The sequence below is a fragment of the Xenopus laevis genome, chromosome 2S, assembly GCF_017654675.1.
Source record: "Xenopus laevis strain J_2021 chromosome 2S, Xenopus_laevis_v10.1, whole genome shotgun sequence".
Classification (NCBI taxonomy): Eukaryota; Metazoa; Chordata; class Amphibia; order Anura; family Pipidae; genus Xenopus; species Xenopus laevis.
Genome location: NC_054374.1, coordinates 10,315,573 through 10,327,781, shown reverse-complemented (window position 1 = coordinate 10,327,781; position 12,209 = coordinate 10,315,573). Strand labels below are relative to the sequence as shown.

At 43.1% G+C, this 12,209-nt stretch overlaps 1 protein-coding gene across 9 annotated transcripts in view; it reads right to left on the bottom strand.

Moving 5' to 3' along the window:
* robo2.S (roundabout guidance receptor 2 S homeolog) overlaps positions 1 to 12,209 on the bottom strand; it is a 654,191-nt gene that overhangs the window by 296,821 nt on the left and 345,161 nt on the right. Inside the window, exon 1 of one of the 9 annotated variants that reach the window (XM_041583360.1) lies at positions 9,714 to 10,587. The exons of the other annotated variants lie outside the window; for them this stretch is intronic. Coding sequence (XP_041439294.1) covers positions 9,714 to 9,768 — 55 coding nt within the window. The 5' untranslated portion in view covers positions 9,769 to 10,587. Of the gene's footprint in view, positions 1 to 9,713; positions 10,588 to 12,209 lie in introns of those variants that run through there. 9 annotated transcript variants of the gene reach the window in all.

Genomic DNA, 12,209 nt, shown 5'->3' with positions numbered 1-12,209 from the left:
TGCTGTGCGTCCTATTAGTGATCAGAACGGGGAATGGGAAGAGCATGTGTCAAGTATCCAGCAGTCTCAGAGTGACAGATGTACCCAGATTCGGTGACACATTCCCCTCGCTGCGCCTTGCATTGGAGAGACACCGCTTTTGATTATCTTTCCTGTCTCAGTTGCTTAAAAAAAAAAAAAAAAGAATTTGACAAAAACATCGAGAAAAAGCTGAATTTCCAAGTGATTAAAAAGTCGGAATTTCTTGTGATTCTCTACAATTCCGTTTGAAGTGTGGCCTACTTTTCTGGGGTGGTTGCCGGCTTTCTGTCACTCCCTTGAAGGGATAAATATTAATGATCAGACTAAGTAGCTTTATGGGTACACGTGGGAATGAAATGAATTATTAATAATGATAATAAGGGCTGCTTTATAACAATGCCCCCGTCTCAGTCAAAGCAGCATTATGGAGAGATGCATTATAGATGGCCGAGGGACAGAGCCTGAAATAGCCGACTCCTTTTCTGTACAAAGGAACTGGATTTACAGGAGTCGTAGAAATAATGATAAAAACACATGGACCTTCCGTTTAATAGTAGGTCTGGGAAGTGGCTCTTTTGTGTGGGATGGGGAAGGCCTTGGGCTCAGAAGAGTTGTCCTGAAATCTCATTAAATGTGCAGGAGGTTGCTAATTGAGTAGACTGATGTACTGTTACCTCTGTGTATTTTGCATCTTCTTCAAATACAAAAGTCTATTTTGCCTTGAGTCTCTGGGGTGGGGGAGGTAAAAATAAGGACAACTGATCCAGAACCCACATATAGTAGGACCCTGGAGAAAAGCAGCAATGTTGGGACAACAGGTAGGGCAGAAGAAGGCAGCAGTGGGGCAAGATGGACAGAGGTGTCAGGATTGTGGCCCAGGACCCACTGGTAATTGTAGATAAATATTTTCTGAAGGACCATACATTGGACAGTTGTATGTAGGGTTGCCACTTGCTTGTTTTTGAACCAGACAGCCCATCCATTTTTGGTTATATTAAATTCAATCACAAACATGTTGTCCGCAACATCAACGGCCCACCTACTGACCTCACAGTTCTTCCCCCCAATTTCACCAGCCACCCAACTTCATAGCCCCCCACCCCCTTTGTTCAGCTTTTGTGCCAGCAAAGGTGCCAACCCTAGTGTTACTCTGGTTGCCCGTAAAGTCCGTTTTGTACTGCTAGAACTAAAGATGACACTGCTTGGAGTCATGTTACAGAATTGGAGATGCATCAAATCCAGGATTTGGTTTGAGATTCAACCAGGATTCAGCCTTTTTCAGCAGAATTCATATTTGGCCAAATCCAAGTGCCTAACCGAAAACAAATCCGAATCTTAAAAATCATATGACTTTGTCACACAAACAATGAATTAAAAAAAATGTAACTGCACATGAAGCAAGCAGTTTTCTTTAACGCTTCCTTTCCCTAATTTGTATTGAATTTGGTAAACGTTTATGAACAATTCGGGTGAATTCCAAAATAGTGGATTCGGTGCATCCCATAATACACAGTAAGAGGGCACAGCATTTATGTTGAACATAAACAGGCTAAAATGACAGCCCCTGCACAAAAGTCTAAATGCCTATATGCAGAGCAGTACAGAACAATATCTTATCAATTAAAAACACTCAACTAATGAAAAATAAATGGCAGGAAAACCATAAATACTAATGAGTAATGGCATAAGAAAAACCATATCTATCTCTATCTATCTATCTATCTATCTATCTATCTATCTATCTATCTATCTATCTATCTATCTATCTATCTATCTATATACAGTATATATATACACATACAAACATACATACATACATATAGCTATGGGATCCACTATCTCGAAACGTGTTTTCCAGACAGCTCTGAATTATAGAAAGGCCATTTCCCATAGACTCCATTTTATCCAAGTAATCCAAATTATAAAAATGATTTATTTTTTCTCTATAATAATAAAACAGTAGCTTGTTTTTTATCCAAACCAAAATCCGGCCTATTGGGTTTGTTTAATGTTTACATAATTTTCTAGTAGACTTCGATGATCCAAATGTTTTAATATATAATAATAATATAAAGTTTTAATGAGTGTCAATTTTTTTTTCCGTAGGATTAGTAGTAGGAATTTTTCGGCAAAGCGAAACGGGACAAATTCATCAGTGGCGGAACTATCGGGGGAGCAGAGGGTGCGAGCGAACAAGGGCCCGCACCCCTTCAGGGCCCCCCGGCAGCCCGCTCGCCACTGAAATCCGGCGTGTATGGAGGGGGGCGGGGCCCGGCTGCACGTCACGCATTCAGGGCCCGCCCCCCTCTAGTTGCGGCACTGAAATTCATCACTAGTATAGATCCCTTATCAAGAAAACTTCAGGTTCTAAACATTCTGGAAAACTGGTCCCGTACTTGTATGAGCATCTTATTTAATTAGCACAATAAAAATACCTTTATAACACGCTAAGACATTCATTAAACTGGGGCGTCATCACTGACACTGAGCAAATCTGAACCCACCGCAACCAATCATCAGCTAGCTTTAGTCTGTCTCCAGGAGATAGACTCATGAACTAAAATCTCTGGTTGGTTGCTTTTGGGTGACTCTCCTGGGAAAGCTTGGTCACTGTTAGACCAGGCGGATGGACACATTCGTCATTACAAAGTATGTGCGTGTGAATGATTCCGCACGTTCATTGTACTTTCATTCTTTACACTTAGCCTGTTTCTAATTTAACACATATAAAAAAATTGTTTCGCCATAATCTGACCAAGAAATCTCTTAAGGCGACACACATGGACTGCAGCCCCGGAAAATTCCTTCCAATAACATTCTTTTCAGTAGGGATGAAAGATGCCCTACTTGCACGGATATATGTCCCAAACCTTGTGTGGGTATTTCAGATGTTTCATAATAAAAATTTCCATCATTCCGTCAGCGACATCTGAACCCGATTAATAAAAGGTAGAGTGATCCATTCACAGAATAGAGGCAGAAGATTCCAAATATACTGAATATCCACTAGTCACCAGGCAACTAACTAGATAATGCCTTTTGGAAGGTTAGTTACCACCATCTGGTTGATCAAAGTGGTGCATTGTGGGTAAAAAAAACTCCCCCCGTGATAAAGGCAAGCCCATACTTATGGAGAGAGGTTGAATCTAGGAGGCAGTATACAGATCGAAGGCAATAGCTAAACAAAGGCATTGCTTAAAGGGATACTGTCATGGGAAAAAAAAATTTTTTCAAAATGAATCAGTTAATAGTGCTGCTCCGGCAGAATTCTGCACTGAAATCCATTTCTCAAAAGAGCAAACAGATTTTTTTATATTCAATTTTGAAATCTGACATGGGGCTAGACATTTTGTCAATTTCCCAGCTGCCCCAAGTCATGTGACTTGTGCTCTGATATACTTCAATCACTCTTTACTGCTGTACTGCAAGTTGGAGTGATATCACCCCCTCCCTTTTCCCCCCAGCAGCCAAACAAAAGAACAATGGGAAGGTAACCAGATAACAGCTCCCTAACACAAGATAACAGCTGCCTGGTAGATCTAAGAACAACACTCAATAGTAAAAACTCATGTCTCACTGAGACTCCTTCAGTTACATTGAGAAGGAGAAACAGCAGCCTGCCAGAAAGCATTTCTCTCCTAAAGTTTAGGCACAAGTCACATGACTGGGGGCAGCTGGGAAATTGACAAAATGTCTAGCCCCAGGTCAGATTTCAAAATTGAATATAAAAAAATCTGTTTGCTCTTTTGAGAAATGGATTTCAGTGCAGAATTCTGCTGGAGCACTATTAACTGATTCATTTTGAAAAAAATGTTTTTTCCCATGACAGTATCCCTTTAAAGCTATAAATGACACCAATGGGGTTTATTTTTATTAAAATATTCAGTATTCTCTATAGCGGGATATCCCCAACCTTTTTGTACATGTGAGCCACATTCAAATGTTAAAAGAGTTGGGGAGCAGCACAAGCATGGAAATAATTCCAGGGGATGCCAAATAAGGACCATGGTTGGCCCCATGTGGATTGGCAGCCTACAGGGGACTCTATTTGGCAGTACATCTGCGTTTTATGCAACCGAAAATTGCCTCCAAGTCAAGAATTTAGAAATAATCACCTGCTTTGAGGCCACTGGGAGCAATGGCCAAGGGGTTGGTGAGCAACATGTTGCCACTGGTTGGGAATCACTACTATAGAGGTATCAGCTATTCTGCATGGAGAATGTTATGTATCTGCTGCAGGAGCTGCCACACATTCAGTTAAATATTATCTGCAGACCCCAATTAAGGATTATCCAAACGTTACCCTCGTATTTATTTACCCTGCTACGATATGAGCTGTGCTAATATACAGTATAAGGGACTTCCTAGGGGCAGATTTACTATAGGGCGAATTGTCGTCATCGGCCGATTCGCACCCATCGCATCACTTCGCGCAAATATGCTACGAATATGCTAATTCACTAAGGTGTGAAGTTTCGCCCCGAACGTTGATGCTGGTGACTTTTCACTAGCGTTACTGCGGCTGTGTGAGCAGTTCATAGCGAAGATGTGCTAGCGTTCATTTGTGATTAGCACAACCTTTGCTAGGGATCTTGCGCTTAGGTCAATTTACATAGGGCGGGATATTTAAAGTTGTATGGACGTCTTTATTATAAATGTTGCTGCAAACGGTTTAAGTTACCGGTTTATATTACACATGACCATGGACCCTTAATAAAGACAAGAGAGTTAATATAATGCCCTACACATGAGTAGTGATGGACTAATTTATTTGCCAAGCGCAAATTCGTGACAAATTTGCCCATTTCGCCGCCGGTGAATAAATTTGCAGTGAAATTTTGATGAAACTTTGACGCTGGCACCCATTTTGACGCCGGTGAATTGTCGCAGGCATCAAAATCGCCGTTTCATGAATTTTTCATGAAATTCATGGCGAAGCGAAATGGGACAAATTCGCCCATCACTGCACATGAGCCCACTGTAAAATGAATGTTCCATATGTTATAAAATGTGTGGAGAAAACCACTTACCCAAAAAAGTAAACCAATCCTGCTTAAAAATAGGTATTTTTTTTAACTTCAATCCATTTTCAGCACACTAGATATGATGTGACAGAAGATTGAGGAAGATGTAACGGCTTTTTACCACTTTGCCTGGTCTGAGGTGGCGAAGGCAACTCTGGCGAAAGAGGTAACTTTCAGTAAAATTCGCATTTTAGTGAATTTGTGGAGTAACGTCCGTTCGCCAGATCGAAAAGTCGTCTGGCGATAGAGTGTGAATGACCTCTCGCTAGTGATTTGGCGCCTGCTAGTGAATTGGCAATGTCCCTGCAAGTGGCAAAGCTGGCGAAAATGTTGCTAGCGTTAGCCACTTCGCTCTTTAGTAAATCTGCCCCTTTGAGCCATGCACACCTTTGTTATTCGGGGTCCATAACTGGTCAGTAGATTATCTGTTCAAGAAATACTCTGATCTAGAGTATCTGTTCTTGAAGGAAAAGAATCCCGGTCCCATGCAAAGTCAATCTCGCTGGTGGTTTATTTCTTTTGTAACTACATTGTATGTTGTTTCCACAGACACAATAAATATGTAAATGCTTCCAAACAAGCCTCAGAATTAGCCTTAGCTGCATAAATACATTTGAATAAAGAAAAAAAGAAAAGCTTTAGAGGCAGCGGGACACTATGTTGCTGACATATCCATGTAAGTGATTAAAGTGACGCCAGATTCCTTTTAATGAAATAAAAAGCAGCCTTCCCTTCACGCCTTTCATTCCTAATGGCAAAGGAGGGATTCTGTAGAGCGCCACCTGCTGGAATGGGAACAACCACTGTGAATAGTTCACATGTACAAGAATTCTAGAAACTACTAAAAATGCTTAATTTAATTTTAATTTTTTTTAAATAGTTAGTTGGCGATGGCGAGGGTTAGGCTGAACTACAACTACCAAAATCCTGTCCATGTGAAAAAGGACAGTTTCCAGAATCTACTTGGCTGTCAAAGGACAGGGCATGTCTAAATTCCGGGTGGGACTGGGGTCCCGGGGCCCACCGAAGCTACAGTTTCAGGGCCCCCCTCCAGGCCCCCCTCTTCCATATATATAGCAAAGATCTGAAAGCCATTAGACAAATGGTCTCTTTTGAAGCAATGGGACAAGACATGCTGCAGAGGGGCTTCTGGGAGTTGTAGTTTACTAGCAAATGGGGGATGGGGCTGGAATATAAAGCACACACGCATTGGCACATGCCTGAGCACAAATCTATTTGCATACACACAAAGCATGCATATTAAGGCCAATGTGTGCAGCAGAGGGTGAGACAAGAGGAAGAGTATTGGAAATGTAATTAGCTGTATCTCCTTCCCTTACCCTAGGCAATACTATGCAGCGCTCTCATTTGTATGGAACAGCTGCTTCCCCCTCTCTCAAACAGGAGCCCTCCTACAATGTGGCTAATGATTCATCCTGTAGAAAACATGCCCAAACGGCTACCTGCCCACTGGGCCTCTTCTCTGGGCACTGGCAAGCGCATATAGCTAATGGCCTCTAATCATCCCTTTATGGGAACATATGAAAGAAGAGAATCCCTAAATGTTCATCCCAGTACTGGGTCCTGCACTCATTCTAACACTGAACACCTGTCTCTTCTCTACCGAACTTTCATGCTTCTCTCGTGGCTGCCCCCAAGTCTTCTAATTCATTATCTATTTATCCTTTTATCTAGTTCTCTCTTTCTGTGCCTGCTTGTGACCTGTCTCGCTACCAATTTATCAGTCCTCTGTTCATCTGTCTGTCATGCCTTATATCTCCATATTCCTATTGTCTGCTCAGCTAGCTATCGACCAGTCTATCTATCTATTATCAATTTATCTGCCTATTGTCTATCTATCTGTCTACCTTTAACTACTGTATCTATTTGGCTATTATATCTATATCTAACTATCATCTAGTATCTATTTATCTATCTATCTATCTATCTATCTATCTATCTATCTATCTATCCATCTCTCTCTCCCTCTCTCTCTCTCTCTCTCTCTCTCTCTCTCGCTCTCTCTCTCTCTCTCTATCTATTCTCTCTCTCTCTCTCTCTCTCTTTCTCACTCTCTCTCTCTCTCTCTCTCTCTCTCTCTCTCTCTTTCTTTAATATCTATTATTTAATATCTATCTATTTTTTACACAATAGAAGCCATTGTTACACTAAAGGGGATTCCCGAATCCTGTGAAGCACCTTTGAAGTTATACAGTACATTTCTGAACAAGTGAGATGCCTTTAGCCATTGCAGCCTAGTGGACATATTACGGGACTAATATCAGATACACATTTATTTATATTTCTTTGCATAGGATACTAATTGTGCATGAAGGCAGGTGTCAGTTTGGCAATGCTATTGTCTCACAGCTACTGTATATATGAGATAGTGGGAGGTACAGTAAGTAAAACAAAAGGTACTGTGGTGCCAGATATTAATTCACTTCCGTACACCAATTCCGACTGAAACTATTTCATTTTGGTCGTCATATAAACGCACTTCCTTCCCCTTAAATATTGTTACATTTATATACATATAACACAGCAATACTGTACTAACTATCAATAATTTCTGAACTAAGCTCCATCTAACCTGGATATTTGGTGGGATAGGTTAGGAACTAAAATACAATATAGCAAGAGCAGTGTGCTGATACTTTCATGTAGTCAGTGCCTTATAGCTCACAGGCAGCACTCTCCTGCAATTCCATATAGCTGACAGGCAGCAGTCTCATCCTGTTCTTTATAGTTCACAGGTAGCAGTCTCCTACAATTCTTTATTGCTGACAGGCAGCAGTCTCCTACATTCCCTTATAGCTCACAAGCAGCAGTCTCCTCCAGTTCTTTATAGCTCACAGGCAGCAGTCTTCAACCCTCCCTTAAAGCTCACAGGCAGCACTCTCCTGCAATTTCATTTACTGTAGCTCAAAGGCAGCAGTCTCCTCCAGTTCTTTATAGCTGACATGCAGCAGTCTCCTACACTTCTCTATGGCTCACAGGCAGCACTCTCCTACAATTCCATTTACTGTAGCTCAAAGGCAGCAGTCTCCTCCAGTTCTTTATAGCTGACATGCAGCAGTCTCCTACACTTCTCTATGGCTCACAGGCAGCACTCTCCTACAATTCCATTTACTGTAGCTCAAAGGCAGCAGTCTCCAACCCTCCCTCAAAGCTCACAGACAGCACTCTCCTACAATTCCATATAGCTGACATGCAGCAGTCTCCTACATGTCCCTATGGCTCACAGACAGCACTCTCCTACAATTCCATATACTGTAGCTCAAAGGCAGCAGTCTCCTCCAGTTTCTTACAGCTCACAGGCAGCACTCCAATCCAGTACATTATAGCTGACAGGCAGTACTCTCCACACTGATGTGCAGCACTCTCCTGCAGTTCCTTATAGCTCAGATGTAGCACTCTTCTACAGAACCTTACAGCTCACAGGTAGGACCCTCCTACAGTATCTAATAGCTTACAGACAGTACCTTAAATATAACAGACAGCACCCCATTATATTACCTACTAACTGACTATAGAATCTAATAGCAAGCAGGTAGCACTCACATAAAGTACCTACGAGTTGTCAGGGAGTACTAACCTACAATTCCTAATAGCTACCAGGCAGCACTCTTCTACAGTGCCCAAGTCTTGACAAGCAGCTCCCCCTTACACAACCTAATAGCTGTCTGACAGTCAGCCTCTTATAGCATTTAATAGTGAACATGTAGCACTCACTTACAGTACCCAGGAGCTCTCAGGTTCTTACCTACTGAATATTACAGCTGACAGGCAGCACTCTCCTACAGTCATGAATAGCTGACTAGTATTTCCAATAGTAGCTAATAACTAGCAGACAGAACTACACCTATATAAATAAATGTTAATGATTTTAATAATAGCTAGCAGACAGAACTCACCTACAGTAGCGAACAGCAGTCAGTGAGCACTCACCTCCAGTATCTAATCGCTTACACACTTCACTCGCCTACAGTACGGGTCAGCTAGCAGGCAGCACTCACCTATAATACCTAATATCTGTCAGCGAGCCAGCGAATTTAAAAAAAATAGTCTGGTAGACAGAACTGCTGTACAGAACCTAAGAGCTGACTTGTTAGAAGAATGTCCCAGCTTCTACAGTCCCTCTATGAGCAAAGCTGGAGATAAGAGCATCTATTACCAAGTCACAAGCCACTAACATTCATCTCACATGAGGTTCTGCAGCAGTTTCAATATATACATCCCTTGCCTCTATATGGACAAGTGATCTTAGCTGAAATCAGTCCCATCCACCCCCCCGCAGCAATAAAATCCCGACACTCATCAGCACCAGCCGTGTATATGCTTGTCAGTATTCCCTAACATCCTTCCTATCCCCTTGCAACGCGGAGCTTAATGTGAATTAATAGGCTGAAAGAGTATATTAGAATGCAGCAACATGTTTCACTTAAGCAATTTGCCATGGCACTTAAAGTTTCTCCTTGACACATTCTCCCTGTAAAGCCCATACAGGAGGCTGGGTAAATACCTGAAACAGCTTATTGAAAACATCCCAACTAGAGTCAACTTATTCCAGCTCTAATTTCATCCATGTGCAGCAGCAGCAGCCTCGGACCCCTATACCCAAGCCCTCCAATAAAGAGCAAGAACCTAAATGTATATTCAACTTACCCCAAACCTGACAGCACAACAATCCACACAGCAGGGGAGCCACCAGAAAGCCCATGTTTCCCAATGTAGGAGAAATCCCAAATCCAACAGTGGGGGAGCAGGGTAGTCAGGGGGGACTGGCAATAAGTAGAAAACTTTATCTTTCCTTAAGGTGACAGAGCCCAGAAAGAAACCTGTAAGCCCACCGATCCTTCATAGATACATCTAGTCCTCAGTACTCTACGATCCATGAATGATCCCCAAAACTGCTTCACAGGGCACCACATATCCTGATGGCGGTGTCAAATAAATGGCAGCTCCTGGTTACCATCCTGGAATCCCCAAAAAAAGCTGCAGAAAGAGACGGCGAGGCTACTGCAAAGTGGTCCACAAACTTGTCCTTAGGGAGGGTCAGGCAATGTGATTTCTCTGATGACTTTTGGAGGCTGTGGATATTCCAGGGAACTGCAGCGGCAGCCTTTACAACCTATAGCTCAACCTCAGTCATTTCTTATGTTCCTTTTTTTAGTTTCCACAGCAGGCCGTGTATTCCCTGGGATGTAGGTGTGCAGTTGGGGGGAGAGATACTCCTCGGTGTAATTCAGTAGTCCCACAAGCACTGCACTGATGAGCCCAGCCCTATTCTGTCACTGGCAGTTCTCACTGTGGGACTTGGCTCAGCTCAGCAGCCAAACACTTGGAAAAGGAGGAGGAGATACAGGCGCTGGACCCTGCTGTGACTGAGGAGGTAGAATTGCTCCGCACACTTCCAGCCTTGCACTCCTCTACCAATAAGCTCATTCACTAATCCTGCACACACAATGATCCGCCGGCACAGGGAGGCTGCATTTGTTTGCACAGAAGCAACATGGGCAGCGGAGAGCAGGAGCTTCCTCAATGGAAAAAGCAGCAGGATCTGCCTTGCTCATTAAATCTGTTCTATACCTACACATATATAGTGGGCATTTGCAAAGAAAAAAAAAAGCATAATTGTGTATTTGCTTCATTATTCATTTTCTGGGCGTGTAGGTTGGAAATAAGGTTTTAATTATTAATGATTGCTCCAGTGACAGGGCTTTGGGAAAAGCTCCATACACACTCCCTCATGCATGCACCGAACAGGAGGAATTAACCCGAGCCTTGCCAGATGGCTGTGCAGCTCCCGTGCAAAATGATGGCAATCCTAACCTACTGTACAATAAGTGCTATTGGTCCCCGGGGAAATTCTAAAGCCGTTGCTTGTCCTTGGTCCCCAGCTTAAAAGGGAGACCCTTGGACAAAGAGCGTCCTTGGAAAAAAATTAAAAACCTTTAAGGTCTTAGTTTCTGTTATAAATAGATGTTTTTAACTGTTTAAACCAGGAAGTCTGTTAGGGGATGCTGGGAGTTGTAGTACTACAACAAGCTACAAGGCTGCAGGTTTCTATTGTATTTAACTGGGGAGGGGGGTCTAGCCTTCCTCATTTGTCCTGCCCCCCACCCCCATTGAAACACATCCCCATATAGTCTTTGTTAGGGTTTAGGGTAGGACTACACTGACTTTTTAGGCGCGATCCGACGCTCTGCGACAAAACGCATGCGACAGAAATAAGGTAAGAGATAGAAATGTCGGATGAAGTTTCATCATTGATCCGACGCAACGCGACTGTCGGCTGCAGACGCAGCGTGCAGCGTCTGCATCCGACAGTCGTTCGTAAGAGCCCTTAAGGTGGCCATAGACACACAGATCCTATCGTACGAATCGAGGATTCTTATGATTTTCGGATCGTGTGTGGCGTGTGCCGACATCTTTCATCAGACGGAGATCCGTCGTTTGGTCGATCGGTCAGGGTTGATTTTGACCCGACCACTCCCGCCGGAGCCCACGGCACATAGTAATCGCCATACGGCCGAACAATCAGATTACCCCCGATATAGCCATGCTCGTTAATGGCCTATCGGGGAAAGATCCGCTCGTTTGGCAACATCACGATCTTTGCTTCTATGGCCACCTTTAGGGTACATCTAGCCCTGCAGCAATTGCAGCCTTTTCTGTTGGTCTGGGATGTCAGTATGTACTCATGAAAAACTGTCAACTGCTGGTGGTTGCTATCACTGGTTCTTGACACGAAGAAGCATCTTTAGGAAATAAATATACGTGTATCCACCTTATTTTATAATAAAGCAGCACTTCCATAGCAAACATGCCCATTCATCAGTACCTTGGGTTTTGCGCCACTTCAAGTCGAGAGATATCCAGCCTTGTCTTAAAGTTATCTGCCAGTACAACTGCATCATTTCACAGTTCATTCTATAACTATACCCAGGCCCGGATTTGTGGAAAGGCGGATTTGTGGAAAGGCCACCTAGGCCCGGGCCTAGGGCGGCAGGATTTTTAGGGGGCAGCATGCTGCCCAACCACACCCACATTGGTTCAAAAACACTGGGGATGCGCTGGAGATAAATTTCCCGTGCACCAATCCCCATTGCTCCAGTCCAGATGATGAAAATTTGCACTAATAAAGGGGAGGGGAGAGGG